Source organism: Ovis canadensis, chromosome 11 (genome assembly GCF_042477335.2).
Source record: "Ovis canadensis isolate MfBH-ARS-UI-01 breed Bighorn chromosome 11, ARS-UI_OviCan_v2, whole genome shotgun sequence".
Classification (NCBI taxonomy): domain Eukaryota; kingdom Metazoa; phylum Chordata; class Mammalia; order Artiodactyla; family Bovidae; genus Ovis; species Ovis canadensis.
The window spans coordinates 42,955,336-42,975,636 of record NC_091255.1 but is presented as its reverse complement, the minus strand read 5'-3'; the positions used below and the strand labels follow the sequence as shown (position 1 = coordinate 42,975,636).

At 58.1% G+C, this 20,301-nt stretch overlaps 1 protein-coding gene across 4 annotated transcripts; it reads left to right on the top strand.

The window, feature by feature from the left end:
* Window positions 1-287: 287 nt before the first annotated feature.
* Window positions 288-20,297, top strand: DRC3 (dynein regulatory complex subunit 3). Of its 4 annotated transcripts, none has more exons than XM_069542979.1 (14): window positions 288-606; window positions 929-1,039; window positions 3,734-3,895; window positions 4,666-4,782; window positions 6,211-6,377; window positions 9,295-9,441; window positions 10,896-11,015; window positions 11,530-11,640; window positions 12,666-12,845; window positions 14,959-15,090; window positions 17,182-17,252; window positions 18,403-18,526; window positions 19,405-19,536; window positions 19,641-20,297. In XM_069542979.1, the coding sequence occupies exons 3-14, from the start codon at window positions 3,739-3,741 to the stop codon at window positions 19,752-19,754; spliced, it is 1,572 nt and encodes a 523-aa protein (XP_069399080.1). In that variant the 5' UTR covers window positions 288-606; window positions 929-1,039; window positions 3,734-3,738; the 3' UTR covers window positions 19,755-20,297. The 4 variants fall into 4 exon arrangements, with proteins under 4 accessions (XP_069399080.1, XP_069399084.1, XP_069399082.1 ...); XM_069542983.1 differs by having other exon boundaries at window positions 290-606; window positions 11,530-11,642; window positions 12,671-12,845; XM_069542981.1 differs by lacking the exon at window positions 288-606 and adding an exon at window positions 696-862.
* The last annotated feature ends 4 nt before the right edge of the window (window positions 20,298-20,301 follow it).

Here is a 20,301-nt window from a genome sequence, read left to right as displayed (position 1 = left end):
CCACCCCGCGGCGTCCGATTGGGCGGGGTGGCTAGCTAAGTCATAGGAATTTCCGTCACCTCCCCTGGCCCGCCTCCCGACGAGAGACTGTGTATTTTGATTCATTTATGTACTGGTCAATCGAGTGAATCCTTACTGTTACTGGACAAAAATCAAATCATTCACTCAAAAAGAGGGCAGGGGAGGGCGGGGCTAGTAAGTTCCCCGCCCAGGGAGAGTGCTGATTGGACAAGCATTTGTTTTCTCTAAGGCTGGTTGGTGCTGGGTGACATTCCCCGCCCAGAAATATGATCACGTGGCCGTCAACTTTCACCCAGGATGTCTACTCCCTGACTTCCCCCTAGCAACGGAGTGCGGCGCTTGGTTCTCCTAGCAACCCAGCTCAGCTACCAGGAACAGGTGGCAGACTGTGCCAGAGAAGCTGAGAGCCCAGAGCCGAGAGGCTGCTGAAGGACTTGACCTTTTCACGAAGGAGCCTGCTGGCCGCCCCACGCCGGTCAGGGCCTTCAGGCCTCGTGGGGAGAGAAGCTCGGGAAGGGTTTCCTATGGGCGCAGGCCCCAACGAGACCTTTAAGGTCCCACCCCCGGCCTCCGGGCCAGAGAGAGGTACCCGGCCCACTGATCCCTCTTCAGGAGGACATCACTGACCATCTGCCCGACCTCTCAACTGCTGCTACCTTGTTCCTCTTCCTTAGAGCTACCCTTAGTGAAGGGTTTTGGCCTGGAACGTGGATGCCCTGTCAGCAGGTCCCTTCCTGGGCTTCAGTTTCCCCGTCTGGACAGTCAGGGCAATAGGGCTCCCTTCTCTGCTGGCTCCCAGACCAGACCTGTAATTTGATCATGAACGTTACTCCAGAGCATGGTGAGCATTCAGAAGAGGGTGGTTTTCTCTTATCAATTCACGGCCAATAGGGGCTCCATTTTTCAGGTCCAGGTGATGCCAAGTCCTTGTTTCGCTGGATGATTCAGGATCTGGTTCTCTGTGAGGAGGTGTAAGGCTCTTGGCTGTTCTCCCCGCCCGCAACAACACTACTGTCAGGCAAGTCAACAGCAGCCCCAGCTGGGTGGGGAAGTACTGATAAACCCTCCGGGGGAGGACTGTCCTGGTTTTGGGCCAAACCTGGAACAGTTAGGAGAAACAGTGTGAACTGTGACAATGACCCACAGCATGCGGGTGCAGTTGAGTCTGATTAAGAGCCTGAGCTCTGCATGCCTGACCTGCCTCTGCATGCACGGGATGTGTCTCTCAGCATAGGTGTCACTTGACTTGCTTAACCAGCTTCCATTTTCTTACCTGAAAACTGCAGAGTCAGTCCCTCACATAAACTACGTTTCTAGAGGTCTCTCAAACCCACTTCTTACCTGCACCCCAATCACCTCTCGACTCTTGACATTCTCAGTACAACAAGCCAGAATGAGCTTCTTCAAATTAAACTCTGATCACGTCACGTCCTCATCACGCCTTGGAGCTTCCTAGGGATCCTGGGATGATCACAACACCCCTGGAGGCCTTGCCACTCTGGGCATCCCGGTGGAACCTGCCTCCTCCTCTCCCAGCTCAGGACCCTCACCCCAAAGACCCCTCCTCCTTCTCTCCAGGTCTCAGCCCAGGTCCCCACAAGTATGTTGTCATAGTTCCCTACACCCACAGACTTGTCACCATTTATAATTAAAGGTTTGTATGATCATCTGAGTTGGGTCTGAAACAGGGGTAAGGAGGTCTATGAATCACAATACTCCTAAACCCACTAACCAAGTCTTATCCACGCATGTAGTAGCTATTCATAGCACATTTGTGGGCTAAATAAAATGATCTTAAACAAATATTGGAGGGAGGAGTTATCTGTCTTTTACAGATAGGCGGTCGAAGGCTTGGAAAGCAAAGTCAGTTGCCCAAGGGTGCTAATCCAACTCTGGTGTGTGTAACAAACACAGATGTTCCACACTGCTTGATGACTGTTGGGCCTGTCTGGAAGCAGGCTCGACCCGGCTCAGGGACCAGGCCCTTGTGTGACAGGAGTGATGAGAAGTCAGCCAAAGTTTTGAAATCAGAGTATGAATCATTTCTCAAAGCACAGCACTTGTCTGTAAAGGAAAAAAAGGGTTGGGGGAAAAGCACCAACACTTTCAAGTAGCATCTGCCAAATATGGCACATTAAAATTTCCCCAGAGATAAGCTGGTGTCGAGTTATGGGAAATTTTTGAAAAATTGTCTCCAAAGAATGGGGAGATAGAGAGAGGTAGAGGACTAGAAATGTCTTTCAGGGGTTGAGTCAATCAGCTGAAGGACATGAGAGAATGTGGAGGGACCCAGGAAGAGGGGAGACTCAGAGAAGTGGGTGCAGGAAGAAGGAAGCTGTGCCTGCTCTGGGGCCACTGGGATGCACAACTGCACCAGCTGCATGGCTGGGTAGGGTAGAGGCACCCAGGCAGGGGGTCTCTGAGACCAGGTGCAGGATTGCCAGGCCCACCCCACTTTGCCCAACAACAGGAGTCTCCCCAGCAGCGCCCGCTGGAATAAAAAGGCAATTGCGGGGCTGCATCATCAGGGACCAGTGGGGCAGGGAGGCCGGGTGTGGGCACGCAAGGGCCAAGGTAGGAGGTGAAGCCAGCAGGCAGGTGAGAACAGAGTGGAGAGTAGGGGGAAGACTGACCGTCCAGAGCATTCCGAGGCAGAATCAGGGCGTTTCCAGTAGCATGTGCCCTCCCATGGGGTCCAGCCCTTCTGGGTGTGCTAGGACGGCTGGTAATGATGGACTGTGGTCAAACTGCCCAGGACCGTGGCTCTGTCCAACCAAGAACAGCAGTGTAGGTTCGTCTGTGACCCACCCCGCTGTGCCTCAGCCAAATCCCTTTGGACCAGTAGCAACAGATACCTCCTGGGTTAGTTTAGGGAAATGAGGATTTAACTTGTGAAGTCAGTGCCCTGTCTAGGGGCCTGGGGTCAGAGGTCCAGGGGCCTGAGGTTGGAGCAGGAGGGGCCAGGAAGCCAGCGAGGGGAAGGCAGCCTCTGTCTGTCCTTTTGTCTTTTTTCCTGGATCAAGTTCCCATCTTGCTTCTGTCTGTCCGTCTTCCACAGGTCCTGTTACTCTCTCACTCACCATGTCCCTGACCAGCCCTTAGCTCCCAGTGCCTTCCAAGCCAAGTAGCCAGCACTGACGGGTGCTTTGTCCTGAGGCCGCAGTTCACATCTCTCTGGGGAGGGTCACAAACAGCCAGCTTGAGTCCGTGTGTACCAGTGGCTACACCCTGGGCACCTGTGGTTGGGGGTGCTTACAGATATGGCCACCTTCAGAGGGTGAGGCTCTCAGGGAAGGGGGGCCAGGCCTGGTGGGCCTGGCAGGCCTGGCTGGGACCACCAAGGACTGTGATCAGTGGTTGGTGCCGAGAAACCCAACAAGGGTGGGCACAGAAAGCCAGAGGCCCAAGATGGCGATCGATGGCTTTGCAGGCAGCTGAGCTCCAGAGGCTAAAGGGACCAGTATGGATATCGGGGTCGCGGTTAGGGTCACAGCCTGGTTGTGGAGACAAGGGGTGCACCATTGTTGGTGGGCACCAGGCCAGCGGGGGTCTGGGGAGGCCCAGGTTTAGCAGCCAAGAGTGGGAGGGGCCTGCCTTCAGAGTGTCATGGCTGCCACGCTCCCCCACGATGCAGTGAAAGGATACTGGCCAGGCCCCACCCTCAAAGGGAGGCAGGAGAGGCGGCCTCAGCCAGGGTGTTGGTGTTTTACAGGAAGGATGAACCGGCTGTATGACATGGAGCCCAGAGTGATGGACGATGAGATGCTCAAGTTGGCCGTGGGGGAGCAGGGCCCACGGGAGGAGGCTGGGCAGCTGGCCAAGCAGGAGGGCATTCTCTTCAAGGACGTCCTGTCCCTGCAGTTGGACTTCCAGAGTATGTGTCCCGGGCGGGGCCGGGCAGGGTGGGCGCGGGCAGCCCCCAGTTCCACGCACGGTCCACAGTCTATGGTCCTTGGTCGCATTCGGGCCACCTGGGTTGAAAGGCACAAGACCAGCATGCGTGGTTTTTAGACTTGGTATCAACTGAGGGTGGCACTCTTGGTGGCCGTGACAGAGGGTCTGCCTGCCTCAGGAGCAAGGGGGCAGTCAGCCGCATGACAGGGAGCTGGTCTTCAGAGGACTCGGGATCAGTGATGCGAGGAGCCCGCCTCTGTGTGGGCAGTTCTTCCCCTCATAGTATATGGGCATTCGGGGGCCATTTCTCTGCCTCTTATGGGCCCCCATCTTTGGGCAGACACACAGCGTGCAATTCTAGGTAGAGACATGCAGGGTCCTTGTGGCCAGAGCAGCCCACAAAATGCTCAACGGGCCATCCCTGTAGCCTTGACTCCCTTTGTCACCCCGGGGGGCCCTGCTGCGCCCTCTGACCGAGCCCAGGCATTTCAAGGGGGAGCCGTGTGAGTCCCTGCCCTGGAGGGCCCACCTACCTTCACCTTGCGGTGTAGCCCGTGGTAGTCCCGGCACCAGCACTAACAGGGACTCTGAGTTCCGCGGAGCTGGGCGCACACCTCCAGGGTCCCCGGCACTCCAGGGAAGGAAACAGGGCTTCTGGGGCCCCTCCCACAGTCAGCATCCATCATCCAGCCCCCATGACACTGGTACTAAACCCTGACACCCACCTGGGTGCACCCTCCATTGTTTCAGACATCCTCCGCATCGACAACCTCTGGCAGTTTGAGAGCCTTCAGAAGCTGCAGCTGGACAACAACATCATTGAGAAGATCGAGGGCCTGGAGAACCTCACGCACCTGGTCTGGCTGGGTAGGGCCCCGCGCGGCCCCGCTTCCCTGCTGGCTCCCTCCAGCAGGTGCTCCATCTGCTGGAAGCAGGAAAGCCTCTGTCTAGTGATGGTCACCCAGGGATGCAGCCAGAGCTGGGAGGAGCTGGGCCCTGGGATGCAGGGGTGTGGGGTGAGGAGAGGGTGTTTGATGGTTCAGTGCACCCACAGCACCCCCTGAACCCATAGCCGCCCCCTACCTGCACCCATAGCCCCCTGCCTGCACCCATGTCCCCCTACCTACAACCACTGCCCCCCCGTACCCACGGCCGCCCCGTACCCACTGCCCCCCTGTACCCATATCCCCCTATTGCACCCATGGCCCACCCCCCCTGTACCCACGGCCCCCTGCCTGCACCCATGGCTCCTGCCTGTACCCACAGTGCCCCCTGCACCCACAGCCCTGCCCTGCACCCACAGCACCCCCCTCGCCTGTACCCACGGCCCCCTCCTGTACCCACAGCCCGCCCTGTACCCACAGCCCAACCCCCCTCCACATGCATAGGCCCTGCTGGTGGCCAGTCAGCTGTCGCAGTGTTGAGGGTAAGCTGAGGCCAGCCAGTCCTGCTGCCCACGACTTGTCCCAACTCTACACTCAGGGATGCCCTGTTGGTAGCCTGACACTGCAGTAGGAGTATTTACACCACAGCAATCTGCAGCTGCTCAAATCCTAGCTGCCTCCCCCCGACCCCTTTGTTGAGCATCTACCAGCTCAGTCTGCAAAGAACAGAGCCTGGCAGGAAAGGAAGAGGGGGAACCCAGTCAGGCCCTGCTCTGCCGAACTGCTAATGAATTCTGGATATGTGAGCTCAGCTCCCGCACCTCACTTTCCTTATGTGTTGTTGACCTTGGGCACCTGGCACCCTTGAATCTCGGCTCCCTCATCCCTAAGACATGGCGATGACAGCTCTGCTTGTGAGGGTGAAACAAGGGAAAGGCGCAGGGCAGTCCTGGCATAGGGAAAGTGTCCCAGGACAGCCTCCTCTGAGGGGCCGGGGAGGCTAAATGACTTCTGGAGCTCCTTAAACATCAGGGCTTTAGCTGAAAGCTCATGAAAAGTTCCCACTTTGGGTCTTGGGGCCATCCGTGTTCCAGGACAGTGTTGCAGCCCCGATCCCCTCAAACCCAATCCTGCAGTGGGAAAAAGCAGTTTGATTCCCAAAGATGAGAAACCTGGAGTAGAGGGGGTCCTCAGGTCAGCTGGGGTTGGGCCTGGAGTGTGGGGCGGCCTGGCCTCAAGGGTGTCCCCCTCCCCAAGGTGTGCTGACCCCACCCCCAGTGAGTTTCCATCCTGTATCGCGGGTCGCACAGATGGGAGCCTTTGCCCACCTCTGCTACCGGGAAGGAGACAGTAGAGCCGAGGTGGGGGTTCAGCTCCAGGACGGTGCCCCTAAACCAGGCCTGTCCTCCAGACCTGTCTTTCAACAACATCGAGGCCATCGAGGGGCTGGACACGCTGGTCAACCTAGAGGACCTGAGCCTGTTCAACAACCGCATCAGCAAGATTGACTCGCTGGACGCACTGGTCAAGCTGCAGGTGTTGTCGCTGGGCAACAACCATATCGGGAACTTGATGAACGTGAGTGTGGGCACCGGCAGGGGCCAGGGGGACCATGGGGGTAGCTCCCCGCCACCCCCCACCCCGTCCTAGAAAAGCCGGAAATCCGGATTCAAGGACATTCAGATACCAGCTTAGCCCGTGGGGGCCTGCATGTGGGTGCGTCTGTGCCCCACCCCCACCACTCACTCAGCAGACATTGCTGAGGGGGGCCCTCTTGCCTGTGGGGCGTCTGGCCTGTGCCCAGTGGGGACAGAGACCAACAGCAGCCCCAGGTCGCTGGCAGGGTGGGCAGAGGGTACAGGGCAGTGCCCCAGGCAGAGCAGCTAGAGCAACGGACTGGCGAGGGGTGAGGCCCTGGGCTGGGAACTCAGCATCCAGGGCTCAGTGCCCATCTGTTCCTGAGGACAAATAGCAGTCCACCCCACAGGCCATCGTGAGGGTCAAGTCTGTCCATGTAGAGCAGCTGCAGCAGGACAGGGCGCAGAGGGGCTATGGAGGAAATGGTGCTTATTCAGGAATTTTCAGTTAAGGGTAAACCCCAAATAGCCCCAAATCATGCTTGTGGGAAACTTTCTGAGTGTTTAGAGCTGCTGCTGCCTGGGTAGGTCCAGCACCTGGGAGCCTGTATGTGAGTGGACTGCCTCTGACTTGTCATCCTCAGACACTAGCCCTGGCCCTGAGCAGATCCAGGCCTGGGCAGGGAGGGGAAACCGACTCAGGCTGTGCCCCACCCTGCTGTGAACACCCACCTCCCTCCCTGGCCTGGGCTGTTCTTTTGTCCCCATTTCCCCAGGGCGTGCTGGGTGCCAGGCACGCACCCCCCACCCCATGAAGACAGAAGCAGGTGCAGCTGGTCCCCAGAGAGACAGGCAGGGGGCGCTGGCTTCATGGCCGACAAGCCCAGAGCATCTCTGGTTTCAGTCCTTACCTGCCCTGAGTTTCTTACATCTGATTACAGACTTTCCTGTTATATATTTATTAGGCTTGTTTTCATTTTGTTCACTGAATTAAAAGCAAGTGGCTGACTCAGCAGAACTCAGGGCATGCAGAGCAGAGCCCCTCGCCCTTGACCTCTGCCCCTGTGTCCCCTGCCAGAGGCCGCAACTGCTCCTAAATCGCACATGTGTCTTTCCGGGCGTCTTACTGTCTAAATGTTTCACACGATTGTCACACCTGTCTGGCTACTCTCCAGAGCCTGTCTTGGGTCATCCCCGCCCCCCCACCCCCCGCAAGTCATCGGTGCCCTCTACACACCACAGGACATTCCATTGCTTAGATCCTGCAGGATGGAGTTCTCCAGCCCCCATGGGTGGACACTGAGGTGTTCTCCAACCTCATGCCGTCATACACAGGCTGTTGGGGATGTCTTTGATAGGGGCTGACTGTGCACCTGGATGAGCCCCTGTGGGAGATGAATTCCTCCAGGTGGAGTTGCTGGGTCCGAGGGCATTTTCTCATTGTGATGGGTCTTGCTGCGTGGCCATCTACAGAAGTGGAACCACCTACAGACCCAGCAGCAATGACAAGAAGTCCTGTCCCTCTAACCACCCACAGCACACTTTGCTCCCAGACCTTTATTGCTTTGATGATCCCAAAGACAAAAACTGGAGTCCCACTGGGAGAGCTCTTAAAATGAAATCAGGTCCTGACCCCTCGCCCCACCCCACATACCCTGAAAACTCCAACAGCTCCCATTTCCCTAAGACAGCTTTCAGACTCCTGACCGCCGCCCACCAGGTCTCAGATGAATCAGGGCTGGCCTTGTTCTCAGTATCTTCTCACATCTCCTGGCCCCTCCCTGCTTCCTGGCACTGGTCACGCCGTTTCCCATGGCGTGGCCTTCGTTTGTGCTGGTTTTGCTCCTGGGAGTACACTCGCCACTGCTCTTCCTGCTGCTTCCTCAGAGTTCAGAGGCTCAAATCCTAACAGAACCCCACCCCTATCATTGTCCCTAAGGCTCCCTCCCTACCTACCCCCTCGAGTTCTTCGAGCGCTTATGACCAACAGCAACGTCTCTGACTTTTAAAAAGCATTTATTTTTGGCTGTTCTGGGTCTTTACTGCTTTCCTCAGGCTTCCTCCAGTTGCGGAGACGGAGGAGGCGGGCCTGCTCTCCAGATGCGGCGTGCTGGCTTCTTATTGTTGTGGCTTCTCTTGTTGCAGAGCACGGGATCTAGGCATGTGGGCCCAGTGGCCTTGGTGCACGGGGGCTCCGCTGCTTGGTGGGATCTTCTGGGGCCAGGGATGGAACCTGTGTCCCCTGCTTTGACAGGCAGATTCTTATCTGCGGTGCCCCTAGGGAAGTCCCTCTGCTGACTTTTTTGAAGCATTCCTGTCCCCTGCCCTTAGAGTGTCAGCTCCTGCTCTGAGGGCTCTGTTTCCACTCTGTCCCCAGGCTGGCAGGTGCTCAGTGATGTTTGCTGAACGAATAAACAACTGACAAGGAAATCCCTTCAGGAAGGAAGAGAAGCAGGTTTCTCTTCTGTCTTTCACACAGGGGAGGAGATGCAACAGATGAGGGGCTGGTGGTCTTGCTGAATGTCCCTCGTTACTAACAACAGGAAAAGTAAATGGTTGTTAGTGGTGGTCCCACCAGCTGCCACCCAGTAGATCCAGGTTTTGCTGAATCTCAGGGCACAGGGCCTTTCAGAGCACTGACGGGTAGAAAGGGTGCCTGTGCTGAGAGTGGAGGGTGAGGGACAGCGGGCGCTTGGGGAGCAGGTGCCAGCCCTCTTCTTGGCGCTCCTCGCAGCGTTGGGTCCTCTCAACACCTGCGTGTGACACCCCTGCAGCCCCTTCACAGGTGGGGAGACTGGGTCCCCAGTGAGCGTGGGACCCCATCCACTGGCCCTGGCAAAGACCACGGCTCCTCATCCTCGTGGCTTCCCGGTGTGGGCAGAGGGCGGAGAAAGCACACAGGCCCGCCTTCCCCTCAGGTCATCTACTTGCGGCGGTTCAAGGCCCTGCGCACGCTCAGCCTGTCCGGGAACCCGGTGGCCGAGGACGAGGACTACAAGATGTTCATCTGCGCCTACCTCCCTGACCTCGTGTACCTGGACTTCCGGCGCCTCGACGACCACATGGTAGCGTCTCCCTTCAATGTGGGCTCTGCGGGTCAGCGTCCAGGCCCTGGGCATCTGGGGAGGGCCACGTCCACGGGAGGAGAGGAAAGCAGCCCCTCCTGGAGGCTCCTGACCCTAACGGCCCCTGTCACTGTGGTGCACGTTCTTGGCTGGGCCCTGTCCTGGGCCTCCTGCCGCCTCCTTGCTGCTGTCCTGCTCTGTCTGCTTCTCGGTGGACAAGTCTGGGAGACTGAGTGAGAGTTGGCCCTCAGTGGGCTCAGCAGCTCAGGGCAGAGTCAGGACTCACCCCCACAACAGGCAACCCCAGGAGTGACACTGACAGGTCATGGTAGCACCCCAAAGTGCCAACCTCGCTGACCCCAGAGGGATGCCCCCAGGACCCCACGGCCGAGGTGGCCAGCAGAGAGCTGGGCTCAACTGCAGCAGAGCCAGGGTCTCTGGCCTGAGGGAGCCTCACCCCAGGTGGAAGGCCCTGCCCCTGTCCACTGCCTGGCCAGGCCACCCCCGCCTCTGTCCTACACCCCTGCCTCTGTCCTATACCCCTGCTGGGAGCTTTTTACCCTTTACCCTGTGACCAGTTTGTGGGTGCTTTGCCCCCAGGGGAAAAAACCCCACCTGACAGGGAAGGCCTCTGGCAGCAGGACGGGATGAAAGCAGGGTATGAGGAGGTGGGGGACTTGCCACCCCCCAATCAGAAGCTGCTGCCTTTCCTGGGAGGAAGGAGCCTGTGTCTGGGATGGGGGGAGGCCCTAAGGTGACGTGGGGGCACTGGGAGAGCTGGCTGGTCCCCAGGTCTCCATGCTGACCCTGCTGGCCTGGCTGCTGCACCACCTTCCAAGTATGGAGCCCTCTGCTCGCAGGAACCTTTCTGGGGGTGTCCACAGAGACCAGTGGGGATCCACAAAGATCCAGGGGGTCCACAGAGACCCAGGGGGTCCACAGAGACTGGGGGTCCACAGATACCAGGGGGGTCAGAGAGTTGCCCCTCCTTCCCCAACCATGCCCTTCTCTTGTCCAGGAACAGGACAGGACTGTGAAATTTTGAATTTCAAGACTCTCAAGTCTTATTTTTTGCATTTAGGCAATACTTTGAAGGGCAACGGGGGCTCAAATGCTGAGAATAAGCCGAGAGCGTTGTGCCCAGGCCTGTGGCTCGCACCCCCCACTGCAGCTCTTCCTTGTGCACCCCTTAAAGAGGGCCAGAGCCCAGGCAGGGAAGGTGTGGGAACCAGTGGGACTGCGAGGGGGCCTCCACCCCAGGGACGGCCCACATCCTCACTCAGCCTGCCCTTGAGGCTCCCACACTGATTTACCCGAGGCTCAGAATACTTGGGAAGGGTGGGGGAGGGAAGACAAGCCACTCCTGTCCAGGCCCTGCCCATGCTGGGGAGGCCAGCGGCTGTGAGGGACCCCTGGTCCCAGAGTAACGATGCCCCTTCCCGCTTCTCCGACAGAAAGAGCTGGCAGAGATGAAGCACCAGTACAGCATCGATGAGCTGAAGCACCGGGAGAACCTGGTGCAGGCGCGGCTAGAAGACGAGCAGGCCCGGCGGGAGGAGCTGGAGGAGCACAAGGTTCAGGGCTGCCTGCGGGAGACCCGCTGCCCCACCCGCCATGCCCGCCCAGTCCCGCACCAGTCTCAGGCTGGTTTGTGAAGGTCGGCAGAGCCCAGGCCTCAGAAACCTGTCATTTGATTGAGAACAGCTGGTACCCAGGGTCTCTGGGCCGCTGGAGCCTCAGTTAGGACAGTCATGCTGACCTGTCACCCCCACTCCCGACTCTGTCCCACGGCCCCCAGGCCCCGCTCTGGCCCCAGGGCCAGGGACTCTGTGCCCAGCCGTTTTTCAGAGCAGTCCCTGGTCCTTAGGCCCACTGGTCAGTTCCCCGGGAATGCTCATTTCTCCCAGGGTGCCCCCGCTCAACAGGACCAAGCTGAGGGCCCCCTTCAGTTTTCTGCCTCTGTAGCTCTGGCCTCACCCAGCCCATCGCCTGCCCATCCCTGCCTGCCTTCCCAGGGGCTGGGCACGCACGGCCCCAGTGCCCAGTACAGGGTCCTGCCCAGTGAGCCCACTGTGTCTCTGACCACAGGCAGCCTTCGTGGAGCAGCTAAACGGCACCTTCCTGTTCGACAGCATGTACACTGAGGACGTAGAGGGCAGCAAGCTCTCCCACCTGCCTGGCGTGGGCGAGCTCCTGGAGGCATATCCTTCCGGGTCATGGCCACCCCACAGGGCCTGGGCATGGGAGCCCAGGGGGAGTCCCCTTCCCCTCTGGGCCCCAGGATGGTGCACCCAGGGCAGCGAGGAACACATGGGGTGTTCCTCAGCACAGGGGAGGAACACATGGGGTGTCTGGTTAGCAGGGCCCAGGTTGCCGGGGATGCAGCCTAGCTGTTCACAGGTTCCTGCTGTGTGCTTTGCACTCAGTGTTTGAAACTGTGTCACCACCCACGGGGTCTCAGACCCCGGCTTGCAATTGGGGAGGTCGAGCTTGCAGAGGGAGACGTGTTGCATGGTTAGGGGCTACGGGCTGGGCCTGATCCCTTCCCCCAGAGGATGTGACTGATGGGCACTTGTCACCATAGCCACCTACCCAGGACCCTCCCTGAATTCTCAGGCTGAGGGTGGAGACACCTGATCACCACCTTATACTCCATCTCAACTGTGGCTCTGCCTCCAGGCCCGCATGCCACCCCAACCTGGCAGTGCCCCCAGGCAGCCCCCCCCCAGGCAGTCCACCCCAGGCAGCCCACCCCCAGGAAGTCTACCCCAAGCAGCCCACCCCAGGCAGTCCACCCCAGGCAACCCACCCCCGGGCAATCCACCCCAAGAAGCCCACCCCCCATGCAGTCCACCCCCAGGCTGCCTACCCCCAGGCAGCCCACCCCCAGGCTGCCCACCCCCAGGCTGCCTACCCCCAGGCAGCCCACCCCCAGGCTGCCTACCCCCAGGCAGTCCACCCCCCAGGCAGTCCAGCCCCAGGCAGCCCACCCCTCAGGAAGTCCAGCCCCAGGCCACCCACCCCCCAGGCAGTCCACCCCCCAGGCGGTCCACCCCCAGGCAGCCCACCCCCAGGCTGCCTACCCCCAGGCAGTCCAGCCCCCAGGCAGTCCAGCCCCAGGCAGCCCACCCCCAGGCAGCCCACCCCCAGGCAGCCCACCCCCCAGACAGTCCACCCCCAGGCAGTCCACCCTCCAGGGCAGCTGCAGGCCTCCTTAACAGTAGTTCACCTACAAGGATAAGTTTGTCATCATCTGTCTGAACATCTTTGAGTATGGCTTGAAGCAGCAGGAGAAGCGAAAGGCAGAGCTAGACAACTTCATGGAGTGTGTGCAGGAGGCCATCCAGGAAAACCAGGAGCAGGGCAAGCTCAAGATTGCCAAGTTTGAGGAGAAGCACTTGCTGGTGGGTCCCGTCCCCACCTCCCGCTGCAGGTGCCCACCTGCCAGAGGCCCACCTCCCGCTGCAGGTGCCCATCTGCCAGAGGCCCAGCCCCTCCCCTCTGATGACCCAAGCCCCTCGATCATTGTCCCTGTTCACCAGTTCACCAACTCAGGCTGCCCCACCCACTCTGGCTCCTCCACTATCCCAGGCTCACGGTGGGGTCGCCACAACTTTTTGCCTCGGTGGTGTCATTACCCCGGTGGTCACAACAAAGAGGATGACCACTACGCGTGAGTGCCAGCCTGGGAAGCCACCCCCAGCCAGGCCCCCTCCTCTCCTAGGGGTCAGCGCTGCTCCGGGCACCTCTCCTGGGGCTGCATACAGCAGGGTGAGCCGCAGACTGTGCAGAGGGGCTGCACCGCAAGCAGGGACGTGTGTACTTGGCAGAGCGGTTTCAGTTAACCTTGCTTTTGCAGACAGGATTACTGACCTGCTCCAAAGCTATGGACTTTCCTTTCGTCCAGAAACCACTGGCACAGCAAGCCCGTGAGTGCACACGGCATCCAGGTTAGAGGAGCGAGAAGCTGGTTGAGGACTTAGTTTAAAGAGGAGGAACCCCCCGCCCCCCACCGGTGACATGGGTCAGGCTGACAGGGCTCCCATTAACGAGAGCCACCTTCAGCCAGAGCTTCAGACCTCAGCGCAAGAGCTCGTTTGTTCACACATGTGTTGCGTGTGGCCTGAAGAAGGTTTTAAACTGTTTGAGCATTCTTCTGACATTGAAAACGGGAGGATTTCACAGAACTGTGGTTGCCAATGTCCCTGGCAGCGGCTGCCCCTGGGCCAGCCGAGTCTCCCAGTCCCCGTCCCCATCACGTTGGGTCCCTGTAGCCACTGGGCTTGGGATGTCTGGATGTCCTCCAGCCGGTGCTCCTGGAGCCCCGGGCAGACTGGTTGACCTAGCTACCAGGTCTGGGGTGTGTCTTCGGGGAGAGCTGATGCCCCCCCACCATGGTGATGCTCAAATGTCGCCTCAGATAGGAGCTGACCCGAGCCTTCTCTTCTGGGGTTCTTATAATATGCCCTCACCCATTTGGTTTTTGATCTCTGTGTTTCTGTCTCTTTTTTTGTTTGTTTTGTTTAAAGATTACTTTGTAGCAACTCTTTATAGATTGGGAAATTAGCCCCATGTCAGTGAAATGAGTTGCAAATATTTTCCTGTTTCCTATTTGTCTTGGCATTATGTCTATGGCACTTCTGACATTCAGAATTTTTAAAAAATTAATGTAGTAGAAATTATCAATCTTTTCTTCCAGTCACACCTAGGAAGGATTTCTCCACTCTGAGATTATTTATTAAAGGCCCCCCCTTTCTTTCTTGAGGTACTTTTATGGCTTTATTTTTTACATGTTAATCTTCCCTCTGTCGGGATTTGCTTTCACATCAGGCTTGAGCTAGGGAAGAAGCCTGACCTTCCTCCAGATGGGGCTGCCATGACCACAAGCACCCTTCACCCCTAGTCTTGCTGGGTCACTTGCTGGTCTCTGACATTGCATCCAGCCGCCGAACTCCCAGGCCCTTCATTAGTGAACGGCTGGTACTGGGTGCGGCTCTGACTACCCATGCTGTCCAGTCCACTAGCACTTCTTTTCACAGATGGACCTCTGTCTGCTTACCGCTGGCAGCTACATGCTCACGGGGCACTGTAGGGGTCCAACCTTGTGTTATAACCCTCTTCACTGCCCCGCTGGTCCTGGACCCCTCCCTGATCAGAGCCCCACTGAGCCAAGACCTCAGAGATGCCACCCCATCCCCTGGCTTTGTGATGCTCAGGCTCTCTGCCCCTGCACCCAAGGAGATGGGAGTCACTTGAGGTCACACAGTGACCCAGCCTGGTCCTGATTCAGGTCCAGGTGACTCTGAAGCCATTGTCCCCTCCACCTCCAATAACTCCCCAGCTGGTGGAGCCTCTGCTCTGACCACCTCCATCCTGCATGGAGGGGGCAGAGCTGACACTTGAGTGTGGGCCGACCCCAGAATCCAGGTTCCGACCCACAAAACCAAACCACTGCCTGTCATTTCAGAAATTACATTTCATCGTAGATTTCTGCCTAAAGCACAGTTTTGTTTGCAGAGTTTAAATGCGATCCGAGAGGAGAGTGAACTGAGTAACATCGAGGCAAAGATAGTGCAGTATAGCGAGGACATCACAGAGCTGTTCAACGTGCTTATGACGCTGGAGATGCAGCTGATGGAGCAGCTGGAGGTAAGGCGGGCCTGGGTGCAGCTCCAATGCAGGAATCGGATGAGGGGCTTGGCGTGGCTGTGAGCATGAGCCACAGGTGCAGTGAAGGAACCCACCAAGGCCACACCTCCTGGGGGCCAGAACCCTCCGGTGCGAATCGGCGGCCCACATGAGAGCTTTCTGTGCCTCTAGCACTTTGCAGTCACTGAGATGCCCAGTGGTCCTTGTGCAGCACAATAATTGAGCTCGTCTCTCTGGAGTGAGCGCCCGACCCAGGAAGAGCCCGGAGCCCCGGCAGGGAGAGTCTTTGCTTAGATCCACGGAGCTGTCAAAAAACAAAGTGGGCCCCCACTTTCCACCCACCCCACACTCAATCTGGAGATGTGGGATGGAGCCAAGGCTGCCGGCACTGCCACTTGTAGCTACCGTATCTCAGGGCAGAGCAAGGAGCCTAACAGCGCTGCTGCCTGATCTGGGGCAGCCAGACCGACCTGTGCATTCAGCAGGCAGCCAGCAGCCAAGGTTGGGCCCTGAGCACAGTGATGAACAGAACAGGCTGGGCAGAGACAGTGACCCACAGACTGGGAGAGGTTCCTGCCGTGTCTCTGAGAAGAGCTTGCTCCCCACGGGGGCTCTGGCACCGCTGAAAACGGCCCACCGGTGTCAGGGCTCAGGCAGTAGCTCCCAACCTTCCCAAGCAGGGAGCCCCCTTTCTATCACCCACCCCAGTCCTCCAGAACTTGTGCTTGTCTTACTAATGGCCAAAAAGCTATCAAGTAGAGCCCTTGCTTTTCAGTGTTGTTGTTCAGTTGCTAAGTTGTGTCCAAATCTTTGCAATCCCAGACTGCAGCCTGCCTGGCTCCTCTTTCTTCCACTATCTCCCTGAGCTTGCTCAAACTCATATGCACTGAGTCAGTGATGCCATCCAACCATCTCATCCTCTTCTCGCCCGCTTTTCCTCCTGACCTCAATCTGTCCCAGCAAAAAGGTCTTTTCCAAAGAGTCAGCTCTTCACATCAGGTGGCCAAAGATTCAGCTTCATCATCAGTCCTTCCTAAGAATATTCAGGGTTGGTTTCCTTTAGGTCTCATCAATGACTCTATTTTCATTTATTACAAGTGTTAACACACATTTGAAAGATGTATATTTAGCTCGGCTTCCGCAGTCCTCAGACTCAACCTGCACTCCCTGTGCTCTCAGCCCACCCTGCGGCCCCTGGAGTCTAGGGCAGGTCAGGGGCGTGACCACCCTGCGACTCAGGGGCAGCAGCCCTCCCCGTGGCACCTGGGTGAGGCTGGATGCCTTGACGAGCACTGGATGCAGCTGTGCAGGGTCACCCTCACAGAGAAAGGTGGGAGCCTTGAAAGCAAGAGGCCTGTGGAGCAGCCGGCACTCCCAAGGGTCTCCTCTTGCCATGTGCCTCCCAAAGCATTTTGTGTAAAGAAGTCCATTCCTGCTTCACCACAACCTATGTGGAAGAAATCCATTTCACAGAAGAGAAAGCTGAGGCCAGGGAAGTTAATGACTTCCCCTGAGTTGCAGACAGTGGTGGAGCTGGCAGGCAGCCTAGCTCCTAGCAACTTCTTCCTTTTGTTTCTGTGGAGGTGATGGAGGCAGGGGGCTTCCCTGATGGCTCAGACAGTAAAGAATTTGCCTACAATGCAGGAAACTCAGGTTTGATCCCTGGGTGGGGAAGATTCCCCTGGAGAAGGAAATGACAACCCATTCTAGTATTCTTGCCTGGAGAGTTTCATGAACAGAGGTGCCTGATGGCCTACAGTCCACAGGGCCAGATGCCACTGGGAAGCCCCAGAAAGGGCAGACCTCTGTGTGTGCATACTTGCGGGGGGTTGGGGGGGCGAGCAGAGAGACAGCACAGGCTAAGGCCTGGAGAAGGCACCCACTAAAGCCCTGAGGTTGAGGGGTGAGCAAGAGAACAGGCTGGAGGGTGACAGCTGAGGGAAGGTGGTCACCACCCCCTGTGAGGCCAGGCGGTTGGTCTTCACCCTCAAGGTCTTGGGTCACCACCCGTAAGCAGTAAGCAGCACTGTGGCTCTGGCGTGAAGTCAGTGGAGTTCACGTCTAAACACACATGTTCTTTATCATTTCCAGGAGACTATAAACATGTTTGAAAGGAACATTATCGACCTGGTGGGACTCTTTGTGGAGAACGTCCAGAGCCTATATCCTTTCCTTGAGGACCCTCCGGGGAGGCACTGTGGGCCAGGGGCTCCTGCCCACAACATGGTGCCTGCCACCAGACCCACAGGGAGGTGCCCACATTCTAAACCAAAGACACAAGAGGGTAGAGCTTCTGCACTGCTTACGAAAGATGAAAATTAGTGGGGTCTCTTCCAGGTGGCTCCCTGTGGGTTCCCATGCCTGCTCCTTCCCACTGCCACCAGAGCCCTAGACACACTGGCAAAGAGTAAAAATCCAGCGCTTTATAATCAGACTTCACATTTTACCAGAACTGCCTATGCCCCTTTTGACTTACAGGAAGATCTGTTATCTCCACCAAGGTGAGATTAAACAGGACCCTGTTTAATGGGCATCTCCATCTTTGAAACTGGGGTTGTAAAACCTCCCATTCTCACCGAGGAAGGAAGCCCACCTTCAAGAGGTGGAGGTTTGCCAACTCTCTGGAGCATTTAAGGAGTGTTTCCTGACCCCCAGCACAAAGGCGCCTTGTTAGAGCAGAAGTCCAGATAGCGGGTTGCTCCACAGGCTGCTGCCTGCAGCACAAGTGACCTCACCTGGAGACCACACCCCAGAATCCTCCCCTGGACCAGCCCATGCTGCAGGTGCTGGGCCCAGGGGTAGTCAACCTCTATGCTGATGCCACTGACAAGTCATCCGTAAGCAGATCAGTGTCAGGTTAGGGGCTGACATGTGGGGCATGCCCAGCCTTTTGTCACCTGAACTCAGGGCCCTGAAGTTCACCTCTGTCCTCCTGGGCCCAATCCTGCTGTCAGAGAGATGGCAGCAGCTGAGCAGAGGTCGGGACTCTCCCTGAGGGAGAGTCCACTAAGTGAGGACCAGAGGGTGAGCCAGAGGGATCAGCTGGAGAGGTGGAGAGGACGTTTCCGGCTCAGGGGGCAGCAGAGGATGGGGAGAAGTGATTCCGAGAGGAGGCCTTCAGGATACAACGGAGAGTGAGAGCTGCAAGCAGCAGGGACAAAGGGCTGTGGGGGAGGGGACCAGAAGGGACCCCAAGGGGTGTGGAGGGAGCCGGAGGACTCGGAGGGCCCGTAAGGGGAGGACAAGCTGGGCCAGCGCAGGGGAGGGTGCCCCAGCCTGCTTGGCCCGGCCTTGGCTTAACTCTGGCTGCACGATGGCGCAGTGCCGGGACCTGGAGAACCACCACCACGAGAAGCTCCTGGAGATCGCTATCAACATCCTGGAGAAGATAGTCAAGGGCGAGATGGACGAGGACCTGCCAGACGACGTGCGCTCGGTGATTGCGGGGGGCGGGGCTGGAGTCCAGCGGGCGGAGCCCGAGCCCGGTGGGCGGGGCTCCTGGTGGGCGGTGGCGTCGTGGGGCCCGCCCCCCGGAAAGCTTGAACCCCTCCGGGAGCGTTAATTTAGCACCTGCGGAAGGGGAGATAGGCAGGTGACAGGCTAACAAGTAAAGCACCCAGAGCGGCCCCACTAAAGAGGAGCTCCTGACCACTATGTGGTTTCAACTGACAGGTTGGTTGAAACCTTTTGGGTTTGGGACAGCCTGCTTTCCCAAAGTGGGGGTTCTGGCACTTTGTAAGACGCAGTGACTACAAGGGAGGTTAAGATCTGAGATTCCCTCTAGCTACTGGAAAAGCACTGCGGAGGTCTATCTGCCCGCTCCGGGGACCTCCAGCCAGGCCTGGGGGGAGCACCGACCCACAGCGTCATCCACAGTGGGGAACCGGGTGGGAACATGACGGCAGGAGCCCCAGTAGGAGCTCAGGTCGACTGGGTTGACATGAGAGTGGCAGAGACCCATTGGCGGGCGTATGGGGCCTTCTGTCCTCAGAGCAGCCCCGAGACCCCCGGCTGGCCTCATATTTCCCACCTGATGGCAGGTTTCAGGCAGTTTGGACTTGAGAACCTTGGTGAAGTCACAGGGCTGGTCCTGTCTTTGGGGGAAGGGCACGCTCCCTACGGGGACTGCTTTGCTGCCCGGGGGCCCTTGCCCCATCACTGGCACTGCTGGGCCAACAGCAAGGAAGTGGGGACACAGAGCAGGCTCTGCCTCTGCCCCCAGGGACCTCAGCCCCTCTCCCCACCGGCTCAGCAGCTCTGCGCTGAGGGTGGATCTAGGCCCCTCACCCACTCTTTCCACTCTTTCCTTCCCAGCTCTTCGTTGACAAAGACACGATAGTTAACGCAGTTGGGGCCTCGCATGACATCCACCTCCTGAAGATTGACAATCGCGAGGATGAGCTGGTGACCAGGGTCAACTCCTGGTGCACACACCTGCTGGACAAGGTGAGCAGATGTGTGGCAAGGGCAGGTGGCAGGGGGTGGAGCCACACGCGGGTGGGGGTGGGGCAGACTCAGGCAGACAGTCTCAAGATCCGCCTTGCCCTCAGATTCACAAGGATGAGATCATGAGGAACCGCAAACGTGTGAAGGAGATCAACCAGTACGTCGACCACGTGCAGAGCGAGCTGGACAGCCTGGAGTGTGGGGACCTCCTGGACTAGGGCTGACCCCCACTCCACAGGTAGAGAAATAAAACACTTCTGTCAGCTTTCTCCATCCTCTTTGTGTCTGCATCTGAGCAGCTGGTGACTGCTTAGAGTGGCTCCTAGGCTGTTGGCTGCCCCTTCTTGTCCAGGGCAGGCCCTTCCTCAGGGGCCCAGCTGGCTTTCCAAGGTGGAGGCTGTGAGGACCCAAGGACCCTCTAGAGCTGAGAGTGCAGCTGGTGTTATCTGTGAGGTGGGGAGGTGACAAGCACCTCCTCCCAGCACACTCAGGGTGTGGGGACAGTGCTGGGGAGGGGAGGCAGGTGAGCAAGGCTGGGTGGCTCTGGAGCCTTTGTGCCCGAATCTTGCAGACTCCTCCCGCTTCCTCACTTGGGCCCAGGCACCCGAGACCCCTCTGTGCCAGGGCCCTGCAGTGGCTCCTTGAACAGGATGTGTGCGTGTCAGGTGACCTTGCCCAGGCTTTTAACCCAGGAACAAAAAAGATTGTTTTCTGTTTTCAAAAGTAAATCACTTTGCTAAAACAGTAGGAACAAACAGAAACAGA

What these genes read in the sequence shown, in the direction of transcription:
- DRC3 (XM_069542979.1), top strand. Translation starts at nt 3,739, where the DNA reads ATGAACCGGCTGTATGACATGGAGCCCAGAGTGATGGACGATGAGATG. An exon ending in TTGAGGAGAAGCACTTGCTG is followed by an intron (nt 12,846 to 14,958) that starts GTGGGTCCCGTC and finishes TTTTGTTTGCAG; the next exon opens with AGTTTAAATGCGATCCGAGA. An exon ending in GCACACACCTGCTGGACAAG is followed by an intron (nt 19,537 to 19,640) that starts GTGAGCAGATGT and finishes CCTTGCCCTCAG; the next exon opens with ATTCACAAGGATGAGATCAT.